The sequence below is a fragment of the Panicum virgatum genome, chromosome 8N, assembly GCF_016808335.1.
Source record: "Panicum virgatum strain AP13 chromosome 8N, P.virgatum_v5, whole genome shotgun sequence".
NCBI classification, from domain to species: domain Eukaryota; kingdom Viridiplantae; phylum Streptophyta; class Magnoliopsida; order Poales; family Poaceae; genus Panicum; species Panicum virgatum.
Window position 1 is genome coordinate 8,027,154 of NC_053152.1, and position 15,123 is coordinate 8,042,276.

The 15,123-nt window shown below is 46.9% G+C and overlaps 2 protein-coding genes across 2 annotated transcripts; one reads left to right on the forward strand and one right to left on the reverse strand.

The window, feature by feature from the left end:
- Positions 1-2,976: 2,976 nt before the first annotated feature.
- Positions 2,977-4,840, forward strand: LOC120684735 (F-box protein At1g80960-like). Its single transcript, XM_039966621.1, has 5 exons — positions 2,977-3,000; positions 3,155-3,489; positions 3,845-4,016; positions 4,475-4,612; positions 4,784-4,840. The coding sequence occupies exons 1-5, from the start codon at positions 2,977-2,979 to the stop codon at positions 4,838-4,840; spliced, it is 726 nt and encodes a 241-aa protein (XP_039822555.1).
- A 2,177-nt stretch (positions 4,841-7,017) lies between these two features.
- Positions 7,018-8,493, reverse strand: LOC120684438 (acyl transferase 15-like). The gene has a single exon (XM_039966299.1). It carries the CDS (start codon positions 8,463-8,465, stop codon positions 7,152-7,154), a length of 1,314 nt encoding a protein of 437 aa, XP_039822233.1. The 5' UTR covers positions 8,466-8,493; the 3' UTR covers positions 7,018-7,151.
- Between the last annotated feature and the right edge of the window lie 6,630 nt (positions 8,494-15,123).

The window sequence follows — 15,123 nt, forward strand, 5'->3', positions numbered from 1 at the left end:
GGCCGGCGAAGGTGATTTCGCCCTTGGAGGCGTTCGCCAGCATGGCTGGTGCGCGAGGTCGAAGCAGCAAAGCAGAGAGGAGGGGGAGGGGGAGTGGGAGAGAGAGGAGAAAGCGGGGAGACCCCCTGATAAGAGGAGAAGCAAGGGAGATGCGGGCTCGGTCCCCGGGCCGCCGCTGCTCCCACGCCGACGCGCCGGGCCGCCGCTCCTCCCGCGCCTACGCGCCGGGCCGCCACTCCTCTCGTGCCGACATGCGGCCACGCCGGGCCGCCGCTCCTCTCGTGCCGACACGTGGCCACGCCGGGCCGTCGCTCCTCTCGCGCCGACACGCGGCCATGCCGGGCCACCGCTCCTCCAGAGGATGAGAGGAGAAATGAGAGGAGAAAAGAGAAATGAGAGGGGTAGAGATACGCGAGAGAGAGAGGACGGCCAGCACTTGGAAATATCCAGACGCGAGAGGACATCGGTACCTGGTGGTTTTTTCCACCAGTGCTCATTCTCAAACATTTGGTACCGGTTCGTTTTATCACCCTGTGTCATGCTGAGAGAAACAGCTCTGGCACCGGGTCATGGCATGACCCGGTGCTAATGTCTGCTCCATTAGCACCGGGTCGTGCCACTACTCGGTGCCATTGATGCATCGTCCATTTGGTACCGGGTCATGGCTTTAACCGGTGACTTTGTTAGTGCATTGGCACCAGTTTGTGCCATGGCGCGCCTTGCCAGCGCTCGGCGCAGGCCAAGAGTACCGGCTATTGTTGCAGCCGGTGCTGATGCCTCACATTAGTACCGGTTCAAACAACAAGTGGTACTTTTGGCCTGGATCTTTGTCCTATTTTCTAGTAGTGAAAGTAAATAGTATAAATTAAAATATAGGATGATACATCCTACTCAGGGGACCTATCAACCAATGTCTTCTTAACCGCCTCCTGAAGTCTCGACACATTACAGTCAAATTCTGCCAACCCCGACTCTTCACGTCTAGCATTATATCAACATGCAACTTAAAAATTCGCACAACAACACATAGGTTTTCAACCGTCCTTGCGTGGGAACACAGACTGCTCTGACGGATTTCTTGCTGGCGCAGAAGAAGATGACAAACCGTAACACCGCAACAAATCCTCAAGATCAAACGGAGATTCCTCGCCCATTGCCACACATTCTCTATATTCTTTTTCCAAATAACGGAGAGCTGCCCTATGAAAAGCACTAGGTTTCTTGGACCGATGACCTACTGGAGTTGTGCCCTTCTCTCCAGAAGGACAAGGATCACCCCCACCGGCACCACTCCCTCCAGGTGCTGAAGCCATATTTTCATGGAAAACACTTTTATTTTTCACAAAACTATAAATTCTTACAATTACAATGCAAATATTAATTACTATTACAATTACAATGATCAGATTAATTACTCTTACAAATAACAATGAAAACATATAAAAAAGACGAAATGTATCATTAAATGAAAGAAATCTCTAATTAATTGAAAGAAATCTCTATAACTCCTAACTATTTTGACACCCTTCAGTTCCAGGAGAACACTCTTTTCAATATCTAGAAACCATCTAGAAGAAAAACTTTATTTTGGAAAATGTATATGCCGGTAACCTTGACCCTGCGGTGATGACACTGCCTTTCGAGGGGACAGGGTGCGGTACAAGTATATTACCAATAGGCCAGTCGTAACACCAATATTTTCGGTTGATAGGAACACAACACTTGGCACAGGCAGCATGCTCGTTGATATGCTCTCAGTGCAACAACGGCCACGCTGACTGCGCCAAATGTTGTGTTCGCATTAACCGAAAATGCTGGTGTTGCGACCAACCTATTGGCGACGTCGTTATAGCGCATTGTGTATCCCCGAAATGTAGTGCCATCACTGTTGAATGGAGATTAACGACATATACTTGTTTCGAAATAAAGATTTTTTGAGCTTCTAGATGGTTTCAATGTGAGCCTGAATAAATACATCACTAGAGTGTCAAAATAATCTATTCATAATACAAAATATTCTAATATACTCATTTCATTCATTCATTCATTAATACAAAAATCAACTATCCACAATGTGGTCATATATACAAGTAAATCACATGAAGTATCTACACTCATTCTAAAAATTTCTACAATCCACATACTCATCTAAATCTAAAATAAAATCACACCTACATTTGCAATCAAAATGTCCAAGAAATGAGCTACACATTTTTTCTATTTCTAAAGCATGAAATGAGCTACACAATCAATGGAAGAAGAGAAAAACAAGCCCCAAACCTTTAGCGCCGATGGATGGACGGGGAAACAAAGATCTTCAGAAATGTGGTGAAGAAATGAGCAAGAACTCTCCTGTTCCGAGCCAAGAATAGCAAAAACAAGTGAGCTGAATGGCACATGCCGGGGGAGAGGGAAGGGGATATGGGGGGCCAAGGAGTTTTGTCCTGGGTGGAGCCACTAACCAGGACCAAAGGCCCCCCTTTTGTCCCGGTTGGTGGCTCCAACCGGGACAAAAGGCCCCTGTCCCCCTCCGCTGGCCCGGCTAGCCGTTGGACCCGGGACAAAAACCACCTATTATCCCGGGCCCAAAGGCAGCCGGGACAAATGGGCTGGAACAAAGACTTGTTCTGTATTAGTGCGGCGGGCAGCGTCATGGCATCCGAGGATCAGCGGTACACACACTGGAGGGTGCCCAAGGTGGCGTTCATGTTCCTAATGTGCTGCCTTCTCGGTTCGAGCCCACTTCTCGGCTGGAGGAAGAAGAAGATGAGGTGGAAGAAGAAACATGGGTCCAAATGGTCATAGAAATAGAAGGCGAGAGAGCACCGTATATTGAGTTCAAGCAGGGGCACCAGCATCTTTTCGCTTGTTCCCTCCACGCTGGCTAGATGACTTGGCGTGCCACGTCGGCGATTTTGGCAAAAAAAATAGCTTCACGTCCAGGACGGTGTCAAAAAATTAGCTTCATTTGGAATCATGGCAAACGAGCAGATGCAAACCGTAAGGATGGCAAATAGTTAAACACCCTCTCCCCCTCCCCGTTTTACTCCTTCCTTTTTCGATCCTCCCTCTCCCTCCCTTCCTCCCTCACCCAAACCCTAGCACCCGATCTGATCTCCCTGTACCATGCTTGAACCACATCTTCTTCTCCAAGAAGCGGGAGCCGGAGAGGAAGCGGCGGCGCAACAAAGAGATCAACACTTGCGAGGGGCCAAATCTGATCAGCCGCCTCCCGGATGACGTCCTCGGCGCCATAGTCACCCTCCTCATACCGGACGAAGGCGCCCGCACCACCATCCTCTCCCGCCGTTGGCGCTACGTGTGGCGCTTCGCGCCGCTCAATCTAGTCGACAGCCTCAAGTCTGTCGACTTCTCCCATCAACGCATCCAGGTCCTTTCCCAGATCCTTGCAACTCACCCAAGCCCCGCCCGCCGCCTCGCCACCAGATCCCTTGACCTCGGCCGCAACATCAGCCTCTATGACCATTGGTTCCGCCTACCGGCGTTCGACACACTCTAGGACCTGCTCCTCCATTTCCCCTTGACCCCCTGCCCCACCGAGCTGCCTGCCTTTGCGCTCTGTTTTGCCTCCCTCCGCACGCTTGACCTCAAACACTGCTCCTTCCCGGCAAGCAGCTGCTGTGGCTCGCTAGCCTTCCCCTGCTTGATCTACCTCTCAGCTACGTAGCGTCAGCATCACCGAGGAGCTCTTCCACCGCATCATCTCCAATAGCCCCGGCATCGAGGCTGTGGTGCTTGACACGAATTCCTGCCACCGTCGGCTGCGCCTCTCCCTACCGAGGCTCAGTTACCTGGCTGTCGTGGACAACTCCCTTCCATGCAGGAAGGAGCTGGAGGAATTAGTCGTCGAGGATGCTGCGAGCTTGGAGCGGCTGCTGCTGCATGAGCTGGACAATGGTATGTCCGTAAGGACAATCGGCGCAACAAAACTCAAGATGATAGGCTACCTTGCAACTGGTTTCCCCATTTTTGCGCTCAACAACTCAAATTTAAAGGTAAAACACTTCATTCCTGCAAGTTTATTCAAAACAAGGTAGAGACAAGGACCTAGAGCTACATCTTATTGACTCATTTGGGGTTAGTAATAGTATCGCTGCTACAACTAATCGTGAGGAAAAAAGAGTTAGATACAGCTGTTTTTGTTTCCTTGTCTGCCACTAGATGTCGTTTTAGCCGTACCAGTTCTTCATGTAGCCAAAGTACAAGGCTTCCTCTCGATTTGGTAGATCTTAATTTCATTGGAAGGAATTATATTTCCATGTTGTCAATCAATTTATTAGCTTTTCATTGGAATTAATTATATGCATAGAAAGAAATGTGAAAATACTATGCCCAACACATCGGCGCGTAATGGGTTAAGGAAAACATACATTTTTTTCCCCAAGTAAGACTCACCTTTTGGGGATAGCGTCTGCTGTTTGTTTCACTATTTATATGAATGCTTTGGATACAGAGCATGGTTCCTGTCAGCTTGGTGGAGCAGTTCTCCACTGTCGAGATCTTGGCATTACACATGCCTGATTTGCCAAAGTTGAAGGTTGTCATAGCATATTTAAGATGCTTTCCTTGCTTGGAGAAGCTCAAGATCAAGGTGCCTTCCTCTTGCAAGCCATTTTTTACTGTCAGATTTCATTCATGATTAAAATGCACTGGTAGTCCTTGATTGATGGAGGTAGATCTATGTACCTTCCTACCGAGTAGGGTTCCCGAATCCGGGTGACTACCCTGCTCGGTGACTCGGCTGCAACTACCCGGCATGCAGGGACTCGGCTGCATGAAGGGAGGATCTTCTATGGATAAGGATGAAGACTCCAGCTAGACGCCCGGATATCTAGGAATCTTACCCGACCTTTTTCCTTGTAACAACCCGAGCATATTTTACTGTACTTGTACCCCACGACTCCTGGTCTATGTAAAGGGGACGTGGGTAGACCCATAGGTAGTTCAACCCCACGTCATTCAACTCAACTCATCGCTACATCATCCGAAACCCTAATACAACACCGAACACAAGACGTAGGGTGTTACGCTCATTGCGGCCCGAACCTGTCTAAGCCCTTGCGTCTTCGTGTTACTATCGAGCTCTTGGTCCTGAGATCGCCGTCCTAAAACTCTAATGCCGGGTACCCCCTGGTGGACTAGCCTGAATAGCAATCCGACATTGATCTTTTTCAAATGTAGGATCATGAACTTCTATTTTGCAATTTCATCTCCTTAAACTTGCTAAGTGGTTCACTGGAGGTCCAAATTTTCTTAACTCACATAGATTTACCTATATGGTCAATATGCATGCCATTTAGCACGTTTCAAGGGGTGTTTGGACCTCAAGTGAGCCATTTAGCAAGTTTAGGGATATGCATTGATAGATCTGTGGCCTAAGTGACACCTTAGAACAAGTTTGAGGACAACTGATGTGCTTTACTCTTAACTCACCACCCACTGCTGGCTTGTATGATATTGTGTTATTTTAGTTTGTCAGGAACAGATGGACGACACCACGAGAAAACATGTATTTGCCGTGTGTCCGATAGTTTGCCGTGTGCTTTCTATCGGGCACACGGCAAAGAAACACTTGGCTGTTTGCACACACAGCAAAAATATAACACACGACAACATCATGCTTTGCCGTGTGTTTTATTTAGGCGCACGACAAAGTAAAAAAAAATTTATCTTCTCTCCTCGATACTTTTTCTACTCTTCACATACAACATATGGTACTCCATGTTAAAATTTGGTATGTTTTTTTGTTTGTTTGCTATATTTAACTAAATAATTGCATTTCAAGCAATTTTTTGAATTAAATCAAATTTGAACAGCAAGTGATTCAAATAATAGAATAAAATAAGTAAAAAATGATATTCATGTTATTTAACCTAGTTTGTGGCCTTACCTATCAAATGAAAAGAAATTTTGAACATCTTGTCCAGGAAACACATCCATGTGTGTGGTTGGCCGGTGGGGTCCTCCCCGGATTAAATCTTTTTTGTTTCCTATTTTTAAAATCAGTTTTCTGAAAAATTCTTTGCCGAGTGCCCGATAAATGGCACACGGCAAAGAACCTCTTTGCCGACAATTATTTACCATGTGCCGTTTGCTGTGTGCAACACATGGAAAGGCTTTGCCGTGTGCAAAAGAGGCTTTGCCGCGTGCCTCTAGCACACGGCAAACAGGCCGACTCCGATAGTGCAACGAGTCTGAAAGATGCTGCGCTCTGTGCCCCATCTGATCCTGTCGAGTGTCTTGACCACAGCCTTAAGATCATTGTGCAATCTTATTCAGGACTGAAGCCACATGCTGATTTTGCTAAGTTCTTTGTTAAGAGGGCCAGGATCCTCAAGGTCATGAAGTTCTATGTCGCTGCGTGGAGCACCACGCCAGTATGGCTTGAAGACCAGTGCAGGCGGCTTGATATTGAGAACAGGGCCTCAAGTTGTGCTCCGTTTCCTTTTGTGCTCGTGGGCGACTTGCCGATTCGGTTTTGGATGGAAGGTTCCTTCTCTAGAAACGACCCCTTCATAGAATGTTTGGGCTGATGATGGCTTCTCCAATTCCATACTCCACCATAGAAGGAATGAACAGCCAGCTCCACACGACCATGGCATTGTTTTCTTTAATATAAGTTTTGCTACCATGCCCACCGCCTCTGTTAATACTGGGCATTAACAGAGGTGGTTATTTTTCTGTAGCCGGCTCAGAGCTCCTAATAAAAGATCGTTGTTAATCAGTTTTTGTAGTAGTGGTATATACTATTTTTACTACTATGTATGTGGCTACAGCTATAAATTTGTTAAATCTTCTATCTCAGTGTGGGCTTGTGAGTTGCGACTATATGCTGCACTATTATTTGTGTTGCTGTGAACTTGTGAATTATTATCATGGTATACAATTACTAGTGTTATTATCATTTGTCTATTGTTTTTATGTACTCATGTCGGGTTTGTTTGATGACAGGGTATCGTACGCGCCGGGTTAGAGGATGGAAAATTCTCACGCACCGCAACATTAACATCCTGTTTTATTTAACTTTCATTGTGGAACATAAAGAGACAATAATTATAACATCGGTACTTATATATTGCAACATGTGTGATCGTATCCAACGTCCGAGCCGTAGCATTTACCGTACGAAATCACGTAAACCTTGCTAGCTCGGCTAGGAAGGCATCTACGTGCTCCTCCTTGACACACGCTGACAGCACAATATTTGGCGCGTCCTTCTCTTTGCACGGCAGGCACACCACGCAAGTCGGCCAGGTCCTAATCCACGGCCCCGGCAAGCGGCACATCACCCTCTCCAGCGTCCCGCCGCCGAAGTCCACCTTCTCGAAGCCAAGGTTCCGCCACGAGGTCAGGAAGAGCGCGCTGTACCGGAGCTTGTCGAGCTGGCTCTTATCCATGGCTTGCAGCAGGTCGTCGTCGTTTTTGGCGAACAGCTTGTCTTGCACCCCATCCTTGGCACGCTTGATCGTGTCGACCAGGTCCGTGACGTCCGCGTTCGCCACCGTGCCGGCCGTCGCCGTGACTGTCTGCGTGGCGAGGCAGTTGCCGTAGTAGCCGTCCTTGGCGTTAACATGGCTACGCACGTTAGCTGCGAAGGAGAGCAGGGCCAGGGAATCCGGACGGGAGGCGATCGCGCGAGTGCGGCACTGCCATAGCACGGCGGCGACCGCCTCGAACACGGTGCACGTCCGACGGCGGCCATTGTTGGAGCGCTCGTGGAACTCAGCTCTGATGCGGTCGATCGAGCTCGAGGTGACGGTGATGTCGAGGTAGACGAGGCCCATCGGCTCGGGGCTGACTAGTTGGACGTTGGGCGGAGGGAGGCTGAGCGAATCGTCCCATCTGACTGGAGCAAGGGACGGCGACGGCGACCCGCGCGCGAGTTCGCCGACGGCCTCAAAGAACTGGGCCATCCCAATGCCGTCGGCGACGCCATGGTTCCAGGTCACGGCCACGACGAACCCGCCACAGGAGAACTCCGTCACCTGCATGAGCAGCAGCGGGTCGGCGGGCGCGCAGCACTCGGCCGGGTAGTCTACGGCGAGCTCGTCCAGCAGCGGCGGCGGCGTCCTTGTGTCAGGCGATCGGGCGAAGAATTCGGCGTCCTTCAAGGCACAGTTCGCAGAGGCGGCGACGAATGCCACGCCCTCGCCGCTGCACCGGATGTGGACCTCCTCCTCGTCGTCACCGCCGCCGCCAGACCCTGCAACAATACGACCGGAGATAGGGTAGTAGGGGACCAACGCTCGCGAGAGTGCTCTCTTAATGGTCTCGGCGGCCTCGCGGATCGGATGCTCGAACGCGAGGAGCGCCGTGACTGGCAGCTTGGCACTAAGCCTGTCGAAAGGCGTGAGCTTTATTATGGCGCCGCCGCTCGTTGCGGCCGTCAGCTCCGACGGCCTCACCACCACTGACGGTGACCTTCGCACCGCAACCCCTACCATCGTCGTCGTCTATGTGCGTTTGCGACTTGTCTAGCGTTGGTGGCTTGATGCTCTGGTTAATGGTCTCCTTGGAGGTGCTGCATCTGTTTATATATACACACATCCATCAAGCTTTCATCTTGTACAGCCCTTGCTCCCCTTTTTCTAAGCCCACGAGCTGCGTGTGCCACAACCAACCTCCCATCCCCATGTTGCTTGTTGCTGGCATGCACATGCAAGATGCGATACAGTGGCGTTGCCCAGAGCCGCAAGTGTTTGACCTAGCTGTTTCATTAATTCATTTGCTGTCTGGCTCAGGCTTCATTTGGCAGCAAGTGGTTTAAACCAACCGTGGATCTCACCCACGCGTGGATTGGGAGCATCCCTGCCACCCATCCGATGGGAGTGGATGTTATGGGTGGTTTTGCAGGGATTTTATCTATTATGCCAAAATTAAGTTGAAACAATCTAAAAAAATTAGAAAACTAAACCAAATACAACGTGTAGTAACTGTATCTATACTATAAAAGTTGAAATATTTGAAACCAATTCTCACAAAGATAGACGCATCGTACCCCTGCCAGAGATCTCACTTGCTATGTCGAGAGTTTTGACCAGAGGTATGGAGACCTATGGTTTTGATATTTCTAAAATATTTCTGCTAAAGTTCTAATACTTTTGTTACACGCCTCCCCGGCTTACCCTCCCCATGAGTCCCCCATGTTGAGTTTACATTCGCCCGTGACTTTTGCAAGTCACGGTCGATACGATAGTTCCACCCGCTCCTTCTCTTTCTCCACTTCTTCCTTCTCTTTTCCCCTTCCTCAACCTTCTTTCTTTCCCCTTGCTCAGGCGACGGGGGAGAGGCGGCAGGGCAGCTCAGATCCACCGCGCCGTACCTCTGCGGCCTCCCTCCCCATTCGCCGCTGCACTTCCGCGGCCTCCCTCCCCTCCGCCGCCGCACCTCCGGCAGCCCGAGGGCCGGCTCCCCAGCGGCACCGAATTCACGGTGGAGCGGCTCGTCCGGGTGGGGCCGCGGCGACGGAGCGGGGAGCAGCGCGCGGCGGGGAGACGGTGCGGCGGCTCACCGGTAAGTGATTTTTTTTTATTTTTTTGTTGCAAATTTTTCTAGAAAAATGTTTCATCTGAATTTTTTTGGATGCAAAAATTTTGACCCGAGCCTTTTCTTTTTGTTTTAGATGCAAGAAAAAATTTATCTAAGTTTTTTTGTTTTGAATGTAAAAATTTTCTCATACCTTTTTTAAAAGTTTCTTTCTTAAAGTTTTTCTTCCAAATTTTTCTCCCTCAAATTTTTCTCGCCTCTTGATTTTTTTCCTTGAAAACTTTTATCACAAAACGACAAAAGAGTTACTAAAAAGAAAAAAAAAGTCAAAAAATCGACCATACGCACCAAAACTCACGGTCGCCCGTAAACTAGCGAGCCCCACATGGGTGGGCACTTTCTTCCTTTGATAGTCACAATATCATTCCATAACATCCAACACCGAATATGACTCCACATGATTATTGGGACATTCCATATTTTGAACGCACGTTTGGTGATCAAATCTTTTCAAAATGTTCTCATGTTTCTCCTCATCTGATTTGTGATCCAAATTTTCAAAAAAAATGTTGTTACATTTTATTTGCACCGTCCTCTGACATTGCTGCTGACAGCCTCCTCAACGATCGCCGAACGACCATCTCACGTTCCAAAGCTTGGCTCCGAACGTTCTCCTAGCCGGACGCCCACCATGCCGCGCACGATGCCCACTTCCACGCGCTGGACGGCCGCCACACTGCACCCGACGAAGGCTGCGACGGACGGCCACCATCCCTAACCAATCGTCCTCGCTTGGCTCTGGAAGGCCATAAATCTGTGTTGAAATACGTGTATGAATGCATTCAAATCCTCGAACAATCATCCCTGTGTCCCTCCCCTCCCTTCCCTTCTTCTTTCCCGCTGTGGTGGGGATTTTCAACCGATGGTGATGATCCGTGCTGTGCTAGTGCAAGAAGTCAAAATCATGCGGCATGACTTTAGAAGTCAAAACTCATGCGGCATGACTTTGCCATATTAGTACACATGCATGTTGAGCGTGCTTCCTTTAAAAAGCGAATTTTATTTTTTAATTACAACTAACGAATCCTGGTATATGCATGTTTAATTTTTTTTAAAAAACATGCATGAACTAGGCATCTGTGTTTGCACATCGAGGCGTAGTGCATGCGTGTTTCCTTTAAAAACAAATTTTAATTAATTGGTAGTAACATGTAGGGTATGACTTACAATACTATCAGCAACCCAAGATATATTGCTCCTGAGAAAACTACCAATTGATTAATTTAAATTAATTAGGTTCGTGCTCTTACGTTGCTACCGGTAAAATAAAAATATAAAAGTCCAGCATACCATTGAATTACAATTATGTTCGACAAACACACGGAACATTGAGCTTTAACCCTATCTCATGCTGCTGAGCTTTAACCCTTGTTCAACTTTTACGAAAATAAAACACGCATCACAAACAACATCCTTTTCATCATAGGTCATCATCGCAGCCCTCATCCGATGCAGATCTATGACGAAAGTAAAATGCGTGTCACAAAACATCATCTAATAGCGTCGCAAAACGGTGCGCCCTCAAAACCCAACTCGTCATAGAACCGGACTAGCTACCACGTGCAGCGATGTGGACGCGCCAGTCCTCGTGCCATGCTTGTTGGTCAAGTATGTCAACGCTGGTCCACTCGAGAGGTGTGACTCGGGCGTCCACATGTACGATTGTGGGCCCAGGAGGCTAACGTCGCTGGCACTTGTAATTGTAGGTCCCATTTGACTGGTCCAATATGTCTACCTAGCAGCTGACATGTGCTGACTGCGACCCCAAGGTCGACGTGTTTGGGTTGTGGGTCAAATATGTCAATGAGGGGTCCACTGGATAGGTGGAACCCGACCGTCCAAGTGTAGCACTGCGGGCCCATCAGGCCAACATGGCTAACACGCGTAACTTTAGGTCCCAACAGGCCAACATTTTGTGCCACTACAACTCCTTAGCTGTTCGGCTTGAAGTAAACATCCTCTTCAACCTTGGGATTAGTGGGAAATGCCTCAAAACCTTCAGAGGTACACATTTTCCTTCCTTATATTGCCATCTAGATTCTTTGCATTTTGGGTAGACATCCATGTTGGCAAAACTGTTCCAAAACACACACAGTTATTATGGCACACATGAATGGTGTCGTATGCAAGGCCCAGTTTATGGAGATACTTATTTTCTTCTTCGCATATTGAACGTAATTTGGCCTGAGGGAATGCCGCGGACATCAGCTTCAATAGTGCATTGAATGCTGTATTGCTAATTCGATAGCGCGACTTGATACGTAGCAGCCTCACAACATAGAAGAATCTTGAGTGGCCAGATCCTGGGCAAAGAGTACGCTTCAAATCCCGAAGCACTCTAGTAAAACTTGGCACCTGCCCATCCTCCTCTGTGGCGATGTACAATTCTGCTATCATCTCCACATCCGGCATATCTTCTTTACCATTATTGGCTTGCTCATCCACATCAATCCCATCATAATGGTTAGATTCGTCCTCTTGAAATCCAAATCCAGAATCATACTCATGGGCATGCACCTGCTATGAAAACTCAATGTTCCCAGCATTTGCACATTTCCCGTATTGAGTCCACCTTGTATATGCAGCTGACTTTCCAAACAGAAGAAGGTGGTCAAGGACAACAACCTGACCCAATTGACATTGATTAAGACATCGAAAGCATGTGCAAAGTATATGGCTGCGTTTAGGAAATCGTTGCTTGAAAAAATCCATGAATTCCTCTACACCATTGGTGTAGGAAGGTGTGAATTTTCTCCCATTAGTTGTCCAACTTCTGTCCATCGATATTCAATGTTCCTAAACAAATCAGGAATCTGGTAAACACAACATCGATATGTACTAGGTCAAATTTGAAACTAACCAACAATACTGTAGTTATGTTCCCCAAAGATCCAAATGAGGGAATGGCCGGATTGCCTCCGCCTGCACACCTCTGCCAGATCTGTTGCCTACGCCGCCGCCGCTGCCGAGTAAGATAGGGGATTTGGACGACGAACAAGTGAAGTGACTGGATAGAGGGGACGACCAGCTACTGATCGGTTGCTGGGGACGAAGAACGTCCGCAGGAATGGGATCTCAACCGCCGATTGCCAGATTAACGGCTAGTAGGAATCGGGCTTGAATAGAAAAAGGCCCACGGTCGATTTTCCGGCCCATCTAACACTGACATTCAAAATACTTAACGTTACAGGTAATTTAAAAATATGTTCAAATTGAACTACATGTGCCACCTTGGTACAGCAAGAACATAAATCGGAGGCGGCGTAACTGTCGCTAAGATGCAGCCCCTTGTGGTGTTGTAGTCGGGCAGTACAACGTTGATCCTCCTTCAACTCGAGTTATCCCCTGCTCTCATCTAAAGGTCAAGAACAAACCCCAGCGGGTTCCATCATAAGCTATGCACTAATAAAGGTGATATGATGAATAATTGAATTAATCAATTTTTTTGCTCTCGGAATGGATATTTTGGGTTCAAGACATCAAACCTGAAGTTGGGTATTCCCACTAAAGTGGAGAAGTGGATGAATAGAGAAATGCAATAGAATACTTTGTTTGCCAATTATCAATTTGTTAAATGCTTACTTTCCCGTTGTGCAAACAGCTATAGTGATTTTTGTGAGATGCAATATGTATTATTAGCACATATTATTCACTCTGAGTGAAGTCTAATATTAATAAAAGTTTCATTTTTAAGATCTTTAAATTTGATTGTTACGGTTGTGAGCGCAAAACAATTACTCTGTTATGCTTCAATCAACATCATACTACCTCGTTGATTTTTACGGTTATGGCACCAATCCATATGACAATCTTATTTGATTTTTACGGCCACAGGCCCTCGCCGGAGTTATGAATATCAATCCAATCCATTTTTACGCACCAAACAATGGCCCATGCACGTAACGTAAATCCAATCACCTCGAGTACACCAAGAATATCACATGGTGCCGGCAAATTAGCACTAAAATAGATGCGCAATATAGTGCAGGGGTATAATTGCAGCATATTGGCCTCGTTTGGTTCACGCTGCGCTATTCCATTCTACAAGAAAATCTTCTATGCATGAAATAGTAAATGAAGTCAATTTGTAAAACCTTTTTAGGGATGGGTGTAACTTTTCGCGACGAATCTAATGACGGTAATTAATCGATGATTTGCTACAATGATGCTATAATAACCATTCTCTAATCGCGCGGTCAAAGGCCTCATTAGATTCTTCGGGGTCACTAGCGCGGGGGTTCTGAAGTTAGTTTTGTAAACTGGCTTTGTTTGACACCGTAATTAGCGGTCAAAATGTCACTATTCACTAGCACGTTACAAACCAAATGGGGTTAGAAGTGCGATGAGGGCGCTACTGTGCGCGTCGAATTCTTATTCATCTCGCGGCGAGCTGAGTAGACCAGCCTTGTGTGTATGTGTGTGTATATATATATGTGTGTGTGTTCTCCAATAATATACATATATAGATATTAGTTTACGTAATATTTGTTTTAAATATTTTTATATATAGGAATCACTACCGGAATTGGCTATTTCGCCGTGTGCACCAAGCACACGGCGAAGTTTTCGCCGTCGGTGGCCGACGGCAGCGCTAGGCACGTCAAAGGACTAGTTTGCCGTGTGCCATTTATCGGGCACACGGCAAATACATTCGCCGTGTGTATCCAAGGGTACACGGCAAAAAAAAAAGGCATTGACGTCGTGAAAGTGGCCTAACGACGTGACAGAAGACTTCGCCGTGTGCCAAGAAGTAGGCACACGGCGAAATTTCCCACTTCGCCGTGTGCCACCTGGATAACATGAAGTCATTTTTGTTCTCTATTGACTATATAAAAAGTGTATAAACCAAATTCAAATTTGAACGTGTTTGCCCCTACAAACTTAACCGCGTCTTTCTCCGTTACCCAGATCTTCTTCGAGAAAGTTTGAGTTTATAAGCAGCGTACGTGACAAACACGTGCGGAACTCCCTCAATTTTTTACCATAGATTCTATGTATGATAGCATAAGAAATCGACAAATCTCATAATTTTCAGACTTCGTTTGAATTTTTTAAAATTTTACAACTATTTGATTCTACATTTTTTAAAATTTTACAACTATTTGATTCTACATTCAGGAGAACTTTTTGTGAACACCATTTTCGAAATGACAATGTCAATTACGTGAGGTCTTACTGTGCACTCAGAAACACGAATATCATTTTTCCAAAAATTTTCTTCTATTATTTCATGTACTTGCAGGTCAAAATTTGACTCATCCGAAAAATTCGTTTAACAGATACACAATTTTTATATATAGTGAACATTACGACAAAAATACCAAACTTTAATACAGAATACCAAGCAATGTCTCTGCAGTGTAGAAAAAATTTCGAGTTTGAAAATTCAAAATTTTCAAACTGTTTGCCGTGTGCAAAAAAAAAACATACGGCGAAGTGTCTTGTTTGCTGTGTGCCAAGCTGTAGCACACGGCGAAGTGGCCTGTTTGCCGTGTGCCCCATGCGGCACACGGCAAAGTTGAGCGCCGTCAACCTCCGTCGCCCGTCCGTCCACCT